The sequence below is a fragment of the Suricata suricatta genome, chromosome 1, assembly GCF_006229205.1.
Source record: "Suricata suricatta isolate VVHF042 chromosome 1, meerkat_22Aug2017_6uvM2_HiC, whole genome shotgun sequence".
Taxonomy (NCBI): domain Eukaryota; kingdom Metazoa; phylum Chordata; class Mammalia; order Carnivora; family Herpestidae; genus Suricata; species Suricata suricatta.
Genome location: NC_043700.1, coordinates 181148811 through 181169272, shown reverse-complemented (window position 1 = coordinate 181169272; position 20462 = coordinate 181148811). Strand labels below are relative to the sequence as shown.

The 20462-nt window shown below is 34.0% G+C and overlaps 1 protein-coding gene across 10 annotated transcripts in view; it reads right to left on the bottom strand.

Moving 5' to 3' along the window:
* The window catches only part of LCORL (ligand dependent nuclear receptor corepressor like), a 163165-nt gene that overhangs the window by 98029 nt on the left and 44674 nt on the right, over positions 1–20462 (bottom strand). For 7 of the 10 annotated variants that reach the window (XM_029948212.1, XM_029948220.1, XM_029948197.1 and 4 more), the window contains exons 2-4: positions 18570–18635; positions 10616–10695; positions 9600–9729 (exon numbers count right to left, since the gene is read on the bottom strand). In XM_029948212.1, coding sequence (XP_029804072.1) covers positions 9600–9729; positions 10616–10695; positions 18570–18635 — 276 coding nt within the window. Of the gene's footprint in view, positions 1–6335; positions 6423–7964; positions 8216–9599; positions 9730–10615; positions 10696–18569; positions 18636–20462 lie in introns of those variants that run through there. The other 3 variants (XM_029948250.1, XM_029948242.1, XM_029948234.1) reach the window with 3 other exon arrangements.

Below are 20462 nucleotides of genomic sequence, written 5' to 3'. Positions count from 1 at the left end.
CTTATCTATATAGTTTTTCTTCAAAAAGAACGTAAGGGCACCAGGGTGGCTCAGTCAACACTGACTTAGCATCTGACTTTGGCTCACGTCATGACCTTGCATTTTGTGGGTTCAAGCCCTTTGTCAGGCTCTGTGCTGATAGCTCAGAATCTGGAGCCTGCTTCAAATTCTGTGTCTCCCTCTCCCTCTGCCCAACACCCCCGCCCCCATGCTCTGGCTCTCTCTTTCTCTCTTAAAAATGAATAAACATAAAAACAATTTTTTAAGGATATGGACATATTATGTTTTAGTCCTAAATCATTTTGCTCCTCCCTATCCATCCTGCTCCCTGTATTTTTGCATCTTTAAAGCCATGATCTGTCTACTGTATTTGTGAACTTCCTAGCCTTCTTGAAACAAAAGTCCAACTCCCCTATGACTATAAGTTTCCCTATTAGATCTTCTACCTATTAAATATTCTTTGCAAATCAGCCCACCAATTCTGGACTTGGGAATAATCAATCTCTAAAATGTATCTTCAGAGTAGAGTTTTCAGATTTTGTTGAACATTTAACTTCACCAATTAACAAAACAGAGAAGTCATCTTTTTTTAAAATTTTTTTTAATGTTTTATTTATTTTTAATACAGAGAGAGACAGAGCATGAGAGGGGGAGGGGCAGAGAGAGAAGGAGACACAGAACTGGAAGCAGGCTCTAGGCTCTGAGCTAGCTGTTAGCACAGAGCCTGGAGCCTGTTTCAGATTCTGTGTCTCCCTGTCTCTCTGACCCTCCCCTGTTCACTCTGTCTCTCTCTGTCCCTCAAAAATAAATAAAAAACATAAAAAATAAAATAAAATATGTATATTATTTATGGGATGCCTGGGTGGCTCAGTTGGTGAGGCATCCAACTTCAGCTCAGGTCATGATTCCATATTTCCCGGGTTCAAGTACCATGTCAGACTCTGTGCTCAGAGCCTGCAGCCTGCTTTGGATTCTGTGTCTCCCTCTCTTTCTGGCCCTCCGTGACTTGTGCTCTGTCTCTCTCTCAAAATAAAATTAATTAATTAAATAAATAAATAAAAAATTAAAAGCCTTTAAAAAATATGTATGGGGGTGCACCTAGGTGGCTTAGTCAGTTAACTGTCTGACTTTGACTCAGGTCATGATCTCTGGGAATTTGAACCATGCACTGGGTTCTGTGCTGACAGCTCAGAGCCTGGAGCCTGCTTCAGATTTTGTGTCTCCTTCTCTCTCTGCCCTTCCCTGGCTCGCACTCTTTTGAGCTCTGCTCGGCCTCTCTCTAAAAAACAAATAAACATTAAAAATTTTTAAATGTATATTATTTATAAATTACATAGTAACATTCTTATTCTGAGCTAAGCATCTCAAAGTACAGCATGTACTTGGAGGGAGGTTCATCATTGAGAGAATATCTTAAGACTACTTATCTATTTTTTTGGATTTAATGCAGATAAAACTAGGTAGCATAATATATAAATTCATGTAATTAGGCCATATAAACAATAATATATCACAGTACTCAAAATGCAAACCAACGAATGAGGGCTCCATTTTCAATTCCTCCTTGTATGAGGAACTGGACCCTCACTCTTCTCCCAGGACACTAGGTCCCCCTTCTATGACAAGATCTTTCTGATACAAAGCCCAGGTAAGGGTGCCATTGTCAGTCCATATATCAAATATAGTAAATGTTAACTTTTATTTATATTACGTTTTTAAAAATACTTTAAATTCTGAAGTAACTTTGGACTACAGAAGTTTCAATAGCAGTACATAGAGTTCCTATACTTCTCTCACCTCTTCCCTAATGTTAACATCCTATATAACCAACTATCAAAACTTAGAAATTAACATTGGTATAATACTATTAACCATAGACTACTTGAATTCATCAGTTTTTCCACTAACACTCTCTCTGTTCCAGAATCCAACCCAGGATTCCACAATGCACTTAGCTGTTTGCTCTAATCAGTGGAAGTTCCCCAGTCTTTCCTTGTCTTTCATGATCTTGGCATTCTGGAGGAGTTCTGGTCAGTTATTTGGAAAAATGTTCCTTAGTATATGTGAAGATTTTTCATGATTAATTCCAAGTTATGCATTTTTGGAAATCTACTACAGAAATAATGTACCTTTTTCAGTGCATCAAGTGTACCATTAAGACTTGATATGTTTTGTTACTGGTGGTATTAACCCTTGATCACCTGGATCAAGCTGGTGTCTGCTGAATTTCTATGAATTATATTGTTATTTATTTTCTTGTTCAAATTATTCCAGTTTGGTCATTAGGAGCTCTCTCAGGTTGGCTCCTAATATATTCCGCCCAATATATTCCTATCCTTTTCTGAGCACTTTTTACTTTCTGGCACCACAAAATGCTCCAAACTCATTTTATATTTTCTCAGTCCTAGCAATGGAAGCAAACACTTCTCCAAGCAGCATTGGTTGCCTTTATTGCATTAGTTGTATTTTATTAAGGACATATATTAATGTAAACAGAATTGTTATACTTCAGTGGATTATCTTATTTAACCCATCTTCATGCAGATTTAAAAATTAAAAAATGATTTTTAAAAGCTCTGTTCTATAGCACTACTATATAATGATAATTATTGTTTTGCTCTAACAAAATACCCAGCAATAATGAAGGAACACTATTAATAGTCCACCACAGTTTTATCTCTATCTCATTCCAGGTAACTGATGGTAGTAATAGTAAATAACAGTAGCAGCAATTATAGATTACTGAGTCCTTACACACATTATCTCTTCCTCCTCAGCTTATTGAGGTATAACTGGTATATAAAAACTGTACATAATTAATGTATACAACCTGGTGAGCTTGGATGCATTAGCTCTAATCATCACAATAATCATCTTGAAAAAGCTAGAATTATTCCCAGTCTATAGAAATGGAAACAAGTCTTAAAGAGGTTACAAAGTTTGCACAAGGTCACATAAGGATGAATGAGTATTTTAGCCAGGACCAGACTTCTGGTCTAATCCAAAACCTGACCTTTTAACTACTATGCCTTACTGTGATAAGAGTAGGCCATTTAGATGCCAAAGCCTAGTTTGCTCATACAACAAAATCAACAAAAATTAGTGCAATCCACCATGGAGTTACTTTTCACTGAATGCTTATTATAAATTTGGCACTAAGCTAGATGTTTCATCTATATTACATTAATCATCACAATGATATGGTATCACCAAGTTAAATAACTTGCCCAACATCACAGTTAATTTAATGGAAAAAATTGCAAGCAACACATCTAGGTTTGACTCCATGGCCCATATTCTTTTTTCTACAAGAAGCTACAATTTAACACACATGACTAAAACATTAAAACCTAAACTAGTATCTTGTAACAAACTACATTTTTGGTGGATGATGACAGAAAACAGAGTATAAGTATCTATAATTATTGTGTCTCTTCTGCAGATGAGAAAACTAGGTCACAAAGAGGGTAAGTAGTTTCTCAGAATCACATAATATAAAATGGGACAGATTTGAATTCTTATCTGTTCAGTTGTGAACTTATGCTATGCCCCTTCCATTAAATACAGAAACAGTTTAGAAGACTTCACTCAAAACTTCTTAAGGGAGAAAACTCTCTCTCTCTCTCTCTCATACACACACACACAAATATAAATCTATATAGAAAAAGGCAAGGAATCACTGCAGTTATTACTAACAAATCAATATTATTAATCGATAAACTTTATAAAACAGTCTGAGAAGGTTGTGGCTATAATGCACACACATCTAGCCATTTACTATTTGTTGGAAATAGTAAACTCTAACTGACAGTTCAAATTATATGTAAGCTAAAAATGGCAAGATAACAATTTATAAACTAATTTGTCATATTTCACAAGTATGGTGTCCGAAAAAATCCTCTGCTAAAATCCTAGACTCCTTGTATCTTGTTAAGAGAAATTCAGAAAGAATGAGGTTCTAGAGTACCATAGGGAATAGAAAAATTCTTTAAAACATAATTATATATCATATTAAATGAGACAGACAGGAAGCTCATATGGTAGGCCTGGCCTATAATTCAGGTAGTTTTACACTAGATTTTCTTATTCATAAACTATAGTATATGGAGAAAATTATCTGTAATATAATTTCCTAGAAATCAGAATAAGGAAGTGATCAACTCTATCAAACTATGCTGAAGGGTTAAGTAAGCTGAGAACTGATAACTTCCCTCTAAATAATACAAGATGGAATTACCAAGGAAACTGATAAAACAATTAGTGAAGTAGTAGGAAAGAAAAGTCTAATTGGGACAGGTTAAAAAGAAAAGGGAATTGAGAAGTAAGTGAAGACAGTAAAAGTACAGATTATATAAATATTTACTAAATATCTTCCGTGTGTCAGATGCTTGAGATATATTAGTCAACAAAAATACAAAATCCAATTCCTTAATGTGCTTATATTCCAGCAGGAGAAAGACAATACACAGTAAATAAAAGAAGTAAATTATATATGTTAGAAAGTAATTGTGCTACAAAGAGAGTAACTTTTTAGCTATTGGAGAGTTGACGAAAAAGATATAAAATAACTATCTGAAAGAGAGGAAACCAATTAAGCAAGACTTAGAAAGTCAACATAATTGGGTGTTTTACTCTAGCCAAGTTCAGCTGGTCCAGGGCAAGTGTATAATATATGAGGAACTGGACTAAAACACAGATAAGGTTCTAGTAAGCAAATATGACAAAGGAAGAGAGAATTAAGGGAGTTAAGATTTTATATGAAATGATCGCAGTGATTACTAAGCACAGTATTAGAGCTGAGGAAGGACAGAAGTGAAGTCATTGTCGAGGAGACAATGAAGAGTTGAAAATTGGTGTGGTCAATAGACTGAAAGTTGCGATGAGGTTAAAAAAGCGGGGGGGAACAGGGATGAGTATTGGAATGAAGTTGTAGTCACAGAAAGAGATGGCTGAAATTAGATTTGAGAGGTAGCAAAGGTCTAAGAATGATCATGGTGAAAGACGGCTGGAGGGGAACAGAGAAAAACATCACTGGAAATAAAGAGGTCAAATAGCTGAGAGGCCAGAGTGTTTAATAAATCACCTACACAGAATTTGAAGTCACTAAGAATTGTGATGGGAATAATATTTGGGAGGAAGAAAGTGAATAGGCTGGTAGAGGTGCACAACATGAGAATATAGATGGACTAGTCTGACATCATGTGCTTTAAAGGAGCTCAGGGTTTTGAGTGAGGAGAGTGAACAAATGATGGGAAAGCAGCTTATAAAGATATTAGCTATATGACATAACGCCAGAAATTAAAAACAGCCAGTATGGGGAGGGCTACAAAAGCATCTCTTACGAACATGCAGATCTGAGTTATAGCAATAAAATAAAAGGAACATTAAGAGGAAAAGCCTGAGGACACAGGAGATTTTGCTGATGAAAGATCACAAGTTCCAAAAGACAAAGTAGAAATACGGGGGCTTGTAAGGGGATAGCTAACTCGAATTTGAGGATAAAAAAGACAAAAGGAGATAAGAATCTAGATGATAATGAGTGACCTGACAGTTGGCCTTTCATTCCTGTTATGGATGATATTCCAAGTAGAAATGTGATTTTACCAGAAATGCAAAAATCTTAAATCCAGTTCTAATTTTAAGTGTATTTTATTAGAATTTCATTTATATCTTCAAGATACATGACAAATCAGAAAAATATTTTCATAAATGCCTTTGAATGTGGCCCATAACAGTATGTGAATTATTTTATGGCACTAATATACAGTTTTCCGGAGAGTTCCAAAAGGCAACCCATATAAGAGAAATTCGATGTATGGCCCACAGTGATCTCACAAGGCATATCTGTGCAAGAAGCACTCTGGGGCTGAATGTGTCAGGTCACTCAGGTCACATTTACATAGTCACAATGTCTACGTTTAGAGAAAGCAATCTACAAGATTTCTTAGGAGAAATCAAATGCTTTACTATCAGTCATGACCAGTTGTTTAGCGAGCCATATTAATATTTATTTCTTGATATAGTATAATATTTAAAAAGGAACACTTTACAAGGAAGAGGATCTGTGTTCAGAATAGGTTGAAAGACTTTATATAAAACCTGGCTATCAATTAACTTAAGGGGAAAGGGTTGGTTAATAGCAGCTTTCAACTAGCTGCATCAAATACATCAGGAAAGGTCTTTGAAAACAAAAAACCAGAATAGTAATTGCATGAATGCTAAATGTGTGTATGGATAAAAGACAAAGCAGGTAAAACATATTATATTTTGATGAAGAAAGATTTCATTTTATCATATATTTAGCAGTATGATTCATTCAACTACTATCTTTCCATTTTAGTCAAGTAACCTTCTTTAATTTAAAAATAAAAGATGAGACATCTTCCTGAATCATAAGCTGGTGACATACCGCTTCAGGTAATCTGAGAATGCAAAGCAAAAAGTCAAAATAATTTAGTTTACATCTGATGGGGATACTTTGGAAAAGGCATTTTATATCCACATGCCTATATTTCTACACACTTCAAACCAAACTGATAGTCAAACTATACACAGTAATAAACTAAGTACAGACTAGGGAAAGGTAAACTATCCATACATGCTAATTAATTTCTTTCTTCAAATAAAATAAGTAGTAATATTAGAATATGTAGTGAAACAGGAAGATACCCGGACAGTTTATTAGTACACATTTATATGTTCAAGAAATATTTTCTGAAGACAGATGTGACAAGTATTGTTCTAAATACTGAGGATACTGCAATTAACAAAACAAAGTGCCTGCTATTATGGAGCTTTCATTCTATTAAAACACTTTAGACAATTTTAGGGGAAACCTCTAGAGGGAATTCAATTCTGAAAACTTTTGAAAAATTTCTGAAGAATATTCAAAACTAGTTAAAAGTTCATCCCTGTAGTAAAATGTTCCCCCCACCCCTATTTATTCAACCCTGAAAAAGTATTTCTGACTAGCTTCTAATTACGAAGGATTGGCCAATTTAGTATTTAAGTTTCCTCCAAAATATTACTCAACACTATAAGGAAACTAATCACTGAAAGTGTTCATGGTTCATAAAAGGAAAAGTGGAAGTGTAGAAGAAATACAGCATTTCTCATAGGTCCTCTCTAGTCTGCCTAATTCAGTTAAAATAATTTCCAATCCTACGTGGCTAAGTAGTAGACAATAGGAAACTTTTCCTACTTAGTACATAAAAGAATCCGGGTGCTCCTACATGGAACACTTTTTAACTTTTTTTTTTTTTTTTTTTAATTTCCTGATTGTTGTATCTGTTGTAACAGAACTAAAAGAAACTTAACTTCTCTGGGTTTCACTGTCTCTACCTGTTAAAACGGTAACAACAGTACCTAACTTTTAATATTGTTTGCAGATTAAATGAAATTAAGGCATAAAAAGGTTTCAGTGCTCAATCATAACTGATGACATCAATCATCTCATTACCCTGTGTAGTGGGTTCTTAATAACAGTTTATATTTATCATTATCATCGTCCCCAAAACCATAGTTAGGAAAAACAATAAACAATTACAATAAAGCTATTAAAAGATTTCTTTATGTTTTGGCAGATGATTAACAGGTATACTTTCCTCAAACTAAGCAAAAAATCAGTATCTGTAGAGTTTCAGTAACACTAATGTTACTAATATCCAGAATTCTTGAAAATGGTTGAGTTTGGGAAATTTTCAGGAATCAAATAAAAGCTCCACTAACAATATGCTTTATCAACATTTTATTTGTTATTCCAAAGACTCAAAAGTGTTTCTAATCTTTAAAAGCATGTTTATGCCTTTTATTTCCAAGTAAACAGTGGAATTAAACAGAGACGTTATCATCACTTAAAGATACGATTATTATCTTCTGGCCTTATCCTAGTCCAGACCACATTGGAAACATCTAAAATGATTTTATTCAAAGGAAATTTAAAAATCAAAAACAAAACAAAGAAAACGAGTAGAAAAATTCTTGTTTAATTAAATCTGGAAGATCATGGTGGACTACAAATAAAGATATTAACAAAGATAAGACCTGAAGTAAAGCAAAAATACTATTAAGAACCCTTCATTTAAAAACTTTGCAATCCTTCAATGATCTGGAAGAAAGCCAAGATTCACCCCAAATGAAGAGGTCACTAAATATCCATGAACACTCACCCAACCATTGGTAGGAGACCTCTTGAAGACCCAGATGCTTGAACCAGCTGAAATAGTACCAAGTGTTTACTGATTACTCTTAATAGGGCAATGGAGCACAGGTTACTCCATACTATCAAAAATTATAGGTTATTACTATTGATAATTCCAGCTACTACCATTATAAATTACTCAAGGAAAAGGAGACTGAGTAATAAGTTCTAAGGTGAGTGAAACCGTGTGCTTGTATGTAAATGTGTATGTTTCCTCCAATTCTTAGTGACAGAAGTCTGATAACATAATTCTTGTTAAGTGTAAGTACACTGGCAGAATAAAATTAATATGTTATAAACTTCTTAAGGAAAGCATATAAAATATCAATATGGGTTCAAACAGAAAATTTCTAAAAAAATAACTGGTTTTTTAAAGACAATGCCAATTTCTCAACACTAAGCACTTTAGTAACATACAGGAAAATATTTTCAGTCCCCTGCACTTAAAAAAAAATAGTTCTTAAATTTAGGTTTTTTAATATACTAATGATTCTTCTAATAAGAGGATTCTCATATTTCAACACCTAAAACTTGTGACACTGAGGACTAAACAAAAGCTTCCTTGCTCAAAGGTGAAGACACTTTTCAACATTATGGATTAAAATCTGAAAGTTATCAACTTAATAGAACAATATCTGATGTTAACCTAATTTCAAAGAGGAGTAAAGTAGGGTCAACACCTAGATGAAATACAATAATGTTTTTCTCAACCTCTGGAAAGGGGGAGGCAGAATAATAGCCCTTCCCACCCTACATTCCCCCTACACCATGACTCACTCCAAAGACCTATGTGGTAAAAATTAAGACAACTCCACTACTGCATAAATTGTCAAAAACAAAAAATGTAAGGTTCTATATTTCTATATTTTTCTCAAGCAACTAAGATATAAAAACTACTCTCTGATACATGTGTATCAAGTAAGGAACACATGAAACAAGCCTCATTTAGTTTCAATAATTTAGACAGACAGGGAGTAAAAAAAGAACATTTGACATTTAACGTCAAGTAAGCATATTCAAACTGCCAAAGAAACACCAAAATCGTAAGCCAGCAAAAATACTCTAACCTGGCTGATAAATGACTTAAATGTTCGATTTCTAAAGACAGCTTTGCAGTATAATAGATCTATCACTTATTAAACATGGAAGAACTTTTGAAGTCTTGAGAACAACAATAAAATAAGGAAGACCAGAAGCATAAAAACATTTCCTGTCTGCCTATAGTAGATGAGGAAAATGTCTGATAAAGTCAGGGACAGATCTGAGGAAAGAATGGCGAAAAGGCATGGCTAATAGAAGACTAGCACTACAGTCACTAAGAATCCTAATGTTGGGAGAAAACTACACACATTTTAGACCTCTACTGCAAACTGTAAATGACAAAGTATACCAGTATTACCTTTCTTTCGAAAGAGTGCATTTAGGTAATTTTCTGCTTGGCATTCAATCTTTTCAGTGTTGGACTGGCCCTGAGATGAAAGTTCCTCCGTTGGTGTTGACTGTGAAGAATCAAGAGATGGTATACAATCCTAAAATTATAAGAAAACAACATAAAAAATCACTTTTTATTATACATTAAATTCCATTAAAATTGCAAAAAATTATTCTCTAAATGCTCATTTATTCTATCAAATTACATAGAGAGACCATAAAATTTGGGACAGGAATCAAGAGAAAAGAAATTTAGTGCTGATACCAAATTAGCCTTATTTCTTAGCAAAACTACAGTAAAAAATGGAGTGGGAGGAAAGTAGATAAAATACATCGATAAATAAATTCATTATATAGCAGGCCGGTAATAAGAGTTATAACAACAAAGCAGGTATATTTACCCACTAATCTGACCAAAATGGGTACAGGTTCTCAAGGTCTCATTTCTTTTCAGCCGTTCTCAAAACAGTAAAGAATTAGGACTTTCCACCATACAAGAAGATGCTGCTTGTCTAGTTTGCACTGTTTACATTAGACACTAAATGTTTAATCATTTGCACAGGAACTAACTGTGATAGCCAAAAGATTGCAAGAGAGTAAAAGGCTAAAAAGTAGTACCACATTATCCTCCAGCTACAGATTCCTAGGAAAGACTACAGGGTGGTCTCAAGTCAAACTAGGTCTTCAAGCTCACTGTTGTCTACATAAATTCAAAACAGATCAAAACTGAACTTCATAAGTTAGGGAGCTATAAAGAAGAAATGTGAAATAAGCAAAAAAGATGAGTGTTTTGTGATTTCACCTGCAAGTTAAGCTAAATGTTAGACTTCTAACATAAGACTTTAAAATACTCTTCTCATTACCAAAATCCAAGTATTGAAATTTCCACTGTAAATCACCAATGTTCAGAATAAATTCAGTTAAAAAAATTGTGTTACAATTGTACAATTAGTTTTGAAATAATTTCATAGCACTAAAACTTACACTGACTGCTTCTCTCTGTAGATTACAAAATGAACATTTTTCATCCATAGACCAGTCAGTCAGCTCTTCTGGTTCACAGTCTTTAAAAGAGGGAAAAATATTCATTAAATACACTAACTTTATTAAAACAAATAAAATTACCACTCTCCACAGCAATGGCTCATATAAAAGAACTAACTACTAAGAGTAAGGGGAGAAGGCCTAACTTTGAAATTAAAGTGATGACCTCTAGAAAGAAAGAAATAGAGAAGGCTGTAAGGAGAGTAATTTGCACTATTATGGGACAAAGGAGCAAGAACAATGAGCTGGTTATAAATTAATTTTCTAACAATAGGGTCTTAAGTATCATCTTCTAAAAGATTCAATTTATCATTACCTTTTAATTTTTAATTTTCACTATGAAAGAAATAAAAACAGAGATATGGGGGAAAATAAATTTTACATATTATGAAAGCAACATAAAACAAGAGAAGTAAAGCACCAGGAAAGCCCACAGGTTTGAGAAAATGTAATGCTGTCCAAAAAAATAGAAATCCATAGCTAAAGAGATTAGATTTGTATTACATTGTTTACAGGTGTTGTTGCAAGAGTTAGAGTTGAAGACAGGTAAACATGTTATATTATTCAACATAAAACATGAAATTTTTTTCCCCACAAGAATGTTTCCTATAATTCAACTACTGTAGTATAAAGTTTGTTCAAAACAAACATTTATAATGAAGATATTTTATGAAGATATAATAACATTGCCATCCTAACTATACTTGGTATAGACAGTGATTTTACAAATTTCCTCCTTGCAGTAAAACTCTCAATTTCTTTTCCCTAATAAATTCTTATACAGAACCTCAAATGTATGAAACCATTATCATCAGAGGCAGTTACCCTGACACTAATTTGAAAAGCACTAGGGTCTACCACAGTCATTTTCTCTCATACTTTTGAAATACATAATGAAGTTGAATACATGTTTCTACTAAACTACACAGAAAATAAGCTTACTTTTATTGGGATGATAATAAATAAGAGTTAGGATCAGCCTCTAAGAAATTCCTGCATCAATCCAGATATACAAATCAGAATAGAAGATAATATATAATGTGTTGAAGTATAAAGTGTATAGTGATAGCTCCCTTTGGTTTTAGCAGTGATCCAGAAATATTCCTAGTATTTATGTAAACTTAGAAATGGTAGGAAATAGAAGAGCATGAGACCTAGTATAAGGCAATGGAAAGATAACTGGATTTAGTCTCCAAAAATCTGGAATTTATTAGTAGTTGTAACCTTGTCAAGTCACAACATTTGTTTTAATTTTCACATCTGTAAAGTAAGGATCCCACTACCTAACTTTCTTATGGATCACATGAAAAAGAGTGAAAATATTTTATAAACTATAAAACACCATGCAAAGGCTAGTTACTATCAAAACAGGGCCTTGAGTCATTATTTTTTAAATCCTATACAATTACAAATATATTTAATAAGGTTAATTTGCAGAAGATGGATAATTTTAATTACCAATTTAAGAAAACTGATCACTATTTTGTAAACAACTTGATTAACCAAAAAGTTTAAGCAATCTATACAATTGGAAATTCAGAACTATAGTTACGTAGGTTTATAATTTTCTTCAACCTTTCAGCCTGCCACTGTAGAACAGAATAGTATATTCACTCTCCTGAATGTGGAATTGTGCAATGTCTCTTACTGATCAATGAAATGAATATAGGAGAAGTGACAGTATACAATTCCAAGCTGAGGCTTTAAAAGGTATGGCAAGTTCCCCCAGTTCTGCTGAGTTTCTACCATGCAATACAAAAAGAACTTGCCCAACACAGCCATTCTTTTCTGGCACCTGGAGTCATCAAGAGAAGTGATCCCTGAAGTCTAGTGAATTAGATCACCCATAAGCAAGCAACAGATTTTAGAGCTCTTTGTTTTGCGATATTACTACGCAAAAACTTGACTCATATGCTAAGCATGATAACTTTGATAGATCAAAAGATATCTTATTGCTTTTATATTACTGCCTCATGAATAAAAAATGAGAGGAATCTAGCACTGTGATTTTTAAAAAATAGCTGGAAGTCCTGGAGAAGAGGTATTTTTGAAAAACCACAGTAAGGTTTCATGAAGTTTCAGTGATAATATGTTGAACTGAGGAACAACTCTGGATTAATTAAAACAATTACCAGTTGTAAAATAAAATTGGGCATGCTCAGATTATCTCATTTATTTTAGTTATTTTAGAAGTTCTTCAAAGAGATGTTAATTAAAGTTAATCCCTCTGTGGTTAAATAAATAGCACAGAATAAATCAACAACTATATAAATGCCATTAAATTTTGCTGGGTTAAAAAAATCTAAGACTTTACTTACAAATATTTATTTATTTACTTGTTTATTTAATTTTATTTCTTCTTGAGGCAGAGAGAGAGAGGGAGACACAGAATCTGAAGCAGGCTTCAGGCTCCGAGCTGTCAGCACAGGACCTGATGCAGGGCTCGAATCTACGAACTGGGAGATCATGACCTGAGCCGAAGTCTGACACTTAACCTACTGAGCCACCGAGGCACCCCTAGTTACAAATACTAATAACTGCTCTTTCTACATCAACTTTTGATTTTGACACCAATTAAATGATGAGATACTTTTTTTTATTTATTGGAAAACAAATTTTGAAAAATAAACTCTAGGCCAGACTTGTCTGTCTGTCCAGGTTATCTTTTCATGTCACAAAACACATTCATTCTATCTCTCAAACAAAATAAGATAATAAATCAGACATCCCTAAAATAAGTCACCTCTCATTCTGAAATTTTATTTTATTTTTTTATGCTTTTATTTTTGAGAGACAGAGAGAGACAGTACGAACAGGGGAGGGTCAGAGAGAGGGAGATACAAAATCTGAAGTAGGCTCCATGCTCTGAGTTAGCTGTCAGCACAGAGCCTGATGCGGAGCTCAAACCCACCAGCCCTGAGATCATGACCTGAGCTGAAACCAGATGCTTAACCGACTGAGCCACTCAGGCGCCCCTCGTTCTGAAATTTTAATACATGAAGCTATAATCTCACAAAGGGTCAAATTATGTATCTCACAGAAAAGGCAATGTTATGCATAATGAAAAAGGATAGTAAATGACTAACAAAAGATCAATGTTTTCACCATGATATATATACACACACACACTCATGGTCAAAGTTTGGTTCTAATCATTTTACCTAATCTATCTTAGAAAGATAACAGACTTTGAAATTAGAGAGTCTTAGAAATGAAATATCTTTCCATATACTAGATGTGGCTTTGGCAGGTTACTTTCCCTAGTTTCAATTTCCTCATCTGTTAAAATGAGGATAATAATTGCATCTTCAGACTAGAGTAAAAATTAAACAAGAATACATGAAGAACACTTAACAAGTCCAATTGGTGGTATTTTCATTCTCTTTTTGATAATCATACTTCTTTTAAATGTTTTCATTCTCTTTCCAAATAATTGGAAAGTTCCCAAAGACAAAGTCCAATGAAAATGAAAGAGAATACTGAAGTAGATTGGTCATGAAGGTCATGAAAAAGTAGTTATAACTGATTTTCTTAAATTTTATAAATGTTCATTCACTTTTGAGAAAGAGCAAGCGAGCGAGAGAGCGAGTGAGCACATGTGAGTGCATGGGGGAGGGGGGCAGAGAAAGGGACACATAGAATCCAAAGCAGGCTCCAGGCTCTGAGGTGCCCACAAAGAGCCTGAGACAGGGCTCAAACTCAGAAACCATGAGACCACGACCTGATCTGAAGTGGGATACTTAACCAACTGAGCCACCCACGTACACTTTAAAAATGTTGACTTAGAGGGAAGATGCTGAACAGTGGGCATTGTTACTAAAAAATAGTTTTTCATTATGAAATTACATAGTAACTATAAGGTACAAAGAAGAAAAACTATTTGTAATCCCATCATCCAGAGATAATGATTAACATTTTGCAATATATCCTTCTAGTTTATATTCTATGCCTTTTCTAAAATGAGCATCAGCTGATTCTTTGAAAACACCAGTGAAACTGATAAACCTCTACCCAGCCTAACCAAGTAAAGAAAGAGAAATATCAGAAATGAAAGATGGGGCATCACTACAGATTCAATGAATAATGAGATAATAAAAAATATTTTATGAACAGTATTAGTTGCCCATAAATTTTGTAACTTTAGATGAAATGGACAAATTCCTTGAAAGACACTATCTACCAAATCTCAAACAAGAGAAAATGGATAATCTCTATAGGACTATATTTACTATCTACTAAAGAAATTAAATCAATAATCAATAACCTACCAAAACAGGAAGCTGCAATCCAGATGGTTTCTCTACAATCTGTTCCAGAAAATAAAAGCAGAAGAAACACTTCCTCATTCTATCATTATTATCTTTCATCATTACCTAACTATCAAAAACTGTCTGAACAGACACCTCACCCAAGGAGATACGCAGATAGCAAATAAGCGTATGAAAAGATGTGCAATATAATATGTTGAGATGCTCAATATCATATGCCACTAGAGAACTGTAAATTCATTTTGTCTCTCCTCGCGCCACGGGCTAAGGTTTCCCTTCAGTCTCTCCTCTTCCCCTCGGCTCCATACCTCCTGGGAGCCGGTTCGCGCCCAGCGTCTTGCACAGCCTCTCCCGTGCAGCGCGGCCCACTGGCGCGCAGCTCTCAAAATTCTGTGCCAACCTGCACGGCCGTCCTGCGTGTTCACGGCCCTGCTCGGTGTTGTGCAGCCTCCGAACCGCGGTCTCTGTGGCCCGGGACTAAGTCTCTGGACACTCTCTTTCCAGCTCCACCTTGAGCTGGCACCCCCTCCCTCAGTCTCCATTCCGTCTCACTCACAGTCATCCATGGGGCTGACATCAATAAGGGGTCAGTGCACACACCACTGCTCCTGGAGAATTGTAAATTAAGATAATCTACCACTACACACCTACTAGAATAGTTTAAGTCCGAAACACTCACAACATCAAATGCTGGTGTGGATGCAAAGTAAAAGGAACTTAAATTCACTGCTGGTAAGAACACAAAACAGTATGGCCAGTTTTGAAGATAAGTTTTACAGTTTCTTCAAAGCTTAACAATCCTTCCATACTTACCTAGCAATGGGGCTCCTAAGTATTTACACAAATGAGTTGAAAAGTTATGTCTACATAAAACTTTGTACACAAATGTTTATAGCAGCTTTGTTAACAACTACCAAAACTTGGAAGTGACCGAGATGTCTTTCAAGTAGACTGTGGTACATCTACCCAAGGCAGTATTATTCAGTAATAAAAAGAAATGAGCTATGAAAAAAAAAAAGACACAGAGAAAACATATGCATATGTTCAGTGAAAGAACTGAGTCTGAAAAGACTAAATACTGTATGATTTCAATTACACGACCTTATGGAGAAGGAAAGAAACAGTAAAAAGAGCAGAGTTTAACAAGGATTGAAGACAGAAAAGAACTAAAAAGGTGGAATACGGGTGATCTTTAGGGCAGTGAAACTATCGTGTAGGATATTATAACGTGGATACATGACTGTGCATTCACCAAAATGCACGAAGTGTACAAAAGGCAGACTTAGCTAAAGTAAACGATGAGCCTTTAATTAATAAAATATATTGATACTGGCTTATCAACTGTAAAAAAAATGTACCACTCTAATAAGATATTAACACAGAAAACTTGATGGGGGATTATATGGGAAATCTCTGTACTTTCTACTTGATTTCTTCTATAAATTTAAAGTGTTCATACTTATTTACAAGAGGTAAGAAAGAAGCTGGAGATGTCTATAACGGATAGTTTTTACATGCCTTTTCAAAAGCCTTTACATTTTTGATAGAACTGATTTAATTTTCCTTCAAAATATATGGCTGTCTTCATGCTTGCACACCTTAAAGGTTTATTACTATAATATTAATATCATCATTCTTAAAACTACAATTTAATTAGAAGCTTTTTTTAATCAAAAAGGCAAGAAAAAGGGGGAAGAATTTACCTAAGAAACTTAGTGAAAGAATATGTGGGAGTGAAAAAAGGCAATGAATATGTGCCTACATGCAAGTTCCAAAGCTTAGCTAATTTTGTTAACTCCTCCCACCAAAAAAGGCATTAAAAAGGACATAAAGTATCAGTCTATCTGAATTTAAATAAATGGAATAAGATATACAGCAATGGGTTATTAAATTAACTAAGTAAATTAATTATAAACAGATCTACAATGAAATACTGTAAGAAAGATGAAAGATTATCTAGACTTTATATACCAAAATGATATACCAGTGAATAAACACAACAGGCACAGAAACTATATATACTGTGCGTATGGTATGTACTACATTATAAAAGAATAAATATATACAAGCATATATCTTACTTTTATATAAAAACGTTTAAAGGTTATCTATGGATCGTGGGACTAGGAGTAATTTTTTCTTTCTGGCTGATCCGTATTTTTGAATTCCCTAAAATAAATATGTACAACTTGTATACTAAAGAAATACTAGTCTAAAAACAAAATACAAAGCATTTATTTCCTTAGACTATTCTGCCCTTTGCATAATAAACAATTTGTGAAGAATCATAACATAAACATATACATATAAATAAATAAATGAAAGTAGGGGAAGCAACGGGCTAAGAGTCACGAGTTAATTTGGGTTGTCAGAAGGCAATTAAGTATAATACTGACCTCTGACATGAATGAGAACAGCAGGTTAAGGAAAGGAAGGCTGAAGAAATGTCAAGCATAGGTTAAATTCTTGTTTCTTTAAATGTTTCCTTTGTTCATTTGTAAGCTCAGAAAAATAGGTGAAACTACAGTTCGTACTGCTAAAAAATATATCAGGTAAAAATACTTAATTCAGTGTTGAATTTTGACAACATGAGAAATGATTCAAGTTAAGAGAAATTTAAAAATGATCTTAGCTATAAGAATAATAAAACACTAGAGCAAGCACATTTTGGAATTTCCATTCTTAAAATTGTGTTCCACATGTATATCAATTCATCTCACTGAAGACGTGGTTGGGACAAGTGATCTTTCATAGATACTTTCAGATCTATGATTTATTACTCACTTATCCTGCTCAACATTAACAAAAAGCAGAAAACTTCTGACTACTCCCATTATCAGTCACTCAACTCAAAAGACTTATTTACACAGAAGAAAGAAGGGCCTTTAGAGAGGTCTTGGGTGTTGGTAAAAGGGAAAGTACCATAGTAGAATAGAAGGTATCAGAGTTAGAACATAAAACTGATCCCATACAAGACTCAAATAATTTGATCAAAATCAAAGTAGAAAATCTATACTAGCACTACCCATTTTGTGAATAAACTGTAATATAATTTCAGATGTCTACAAAATATTCTTTCCTAGTGCTCTACATTTCCAAGCAAGCAATAAAACTAAACTAAGGTATCATAGCAATTATATCATAAATCAAAATCTTCCACTAGGATTTATGTTACAGCATTTGAAAGAGGTGGCTATGATAAATCACAAATAGTATCATACATAAATACTCCAAACACACATGGCAGGATTTCTCAGAATGACAATCTGATTTCCAGGCTGCCTAGCTCATAAACAATAGAAAATATTTACTTGATTGAACCCCCCTTTAAATCTTCTTTAAGAATAAATGAGGGCACATAATATATAATAAAAATTAAATTTCACCATTAAACCAAAAACAAGCTTCAGTTTCCATTTTGATCGGTGTACTAAAGTTTTTAAAAAGATTATAATAACATTATATAATAACAAAAACAATATTTGGATGATTTTATTTATTCATTTAAAAATACATATTAAACAAGACAAATTCATATTTATTATATAAAGTTAGCATAGAACAACCATTTTTCATTTGTTAAATGGGACAGGTCAGAATATTAAATAAAATTTAAAAAGCATTACCTTCAAATAAACTGAGGTCTCTTCGTAGCCGTGGTCCATAAAGCCCTTCTAAAATACTCTCAAAACCTGTGTTGTAAAAGAGAGAAAAAACATATGAGCTACTGGAAGAGTTTAATTTTATAATCATCAAAAACCATGAAATCTATACGATTTAGAAAATTATAAATTTTACATACTATAAGGTGTCACTTTTCCTTAAGGTGTATTAAGCTGAAGTAGGCAATACACAATAAACAATCACACAATGACTATCAGAAATTGCATGACTGTAAAGAAATTAAAATATTCAAATGTAAATATTCACTACTAAAACAAGTAAATATCCTTGTTATTTTATTTTTGAGATGGAGGGAGGCAGAGGGGGAGGGGCAGAGAGAGAGGGAGACACAATCCGAAACAGGCTCAGGCTCTGAACTGTCAGCACAGAACCCCACCTGGGGCTCGAACCCTCCAACCATGAGATCATGACCTGAGCCGAAGTCGGACACTTAATCGACTGAGCCACCCAGGTGCCCCGTTCTTTAGAAATATTCTGAGGTTGAAATACAGGCAGATTTCTCTAGTAGTAATTTTGTAGAGAATAAAAAAAATGTACTACATTCCAATCTATATTTGTTACAAAAAATGTTAATGTAAAAGGAAGTAGCATCTTTAGTCCCAATTATAAGAATGAGTAAATGAGTGTCAATGGGGAGAAAATCTTGCTGTGAAATTATGATGTACAAAATTTAAGTCTACATACTTGTATAAACTAAAACACACCAATTTTTTCAAGGTTATGGACTGCCCTGTTTTAAGGAAAAAAGTTACTGAATATCTTGTCACATTAACAAGACCCTTGTTCATGAATTTACAAGAGTATTCCATCTTCTAAATAAACCAATTTTAGTATTTTACACTTTTCTTTTTGAAGCCTGTATCTTATTCTATTTTAAGCAAGTTAATAAAATACAAGACATCTCAAGAAAAATGACCAGAATGGCAAAGTAACTAGGAAACCAAGAAAAGGAACTAATTTAATAAGGCTTAAAGTAGGGAAGAAAGAAACTAGGTAGCATGATAGGTCTGAACAATAAAAAGTAGATTTTCTTTTTGGTGGTATTCCTAAATTGTAAAACAGTGGAAATACTTCTATAGAAATGTTTCATAAATCATAAAAGGCTTTTTTTTAAATGTTTATTTATTCTGAGAGAGAGTGTGTGCAAGCAGGGGAAGGAGAGAGGGAGAGAGAGAATCTTAAGCAAGCTCCATGCTGTCAACAAGGAGCCCAGGATGGGACTTGATCTTGCAAACCATGAGTTCACGACGTGAGCCAAAATCAAGAGTTGGATGTTCAACCAACTGAGTTACCCAGGCACCCCCATAAGATGCCTTAAAACATTTTTTTAATATCTTTGAAATCAAGATGTATATTAAAATCAATGGTGTGTTATAGCCAAGGAGTGGCAAACATTTTTTTTCATTTAGTAGAACATGAAGAAATGATGCAACTTACAACTGATGATGTCTTAGATTTGACAAAATAGTTATCATAATACTCGGTAAATACACACTTAATAAAATCTTTGTGAAACAATTCAGTACTAGTTCCTATAGTAGAAATTTCAGGCAGAAAGTGGACGACCTTTATCACCAGAGAGACCTTTCAAGAATGCTATATAGGGGCACCTGGGTGGCTCAGTCGGTTAAGCATTCGGCTTCAGCTCAGATCATGATCTCACGGTTCGTGGGTTCGAGCCCCGCATCAGGCTCTGTGCTGACAGCTAGCTTACAGCCTGGAGCCTGCTTCAGATTCTGTGTCTCCCCCCTCTCTCTCTGACCCTCCTCTGCTCACACTGTGTCTCTCCCTCAAAAATAAATAAAACATTAAAAAATATATTTTAAAAAAAGAAT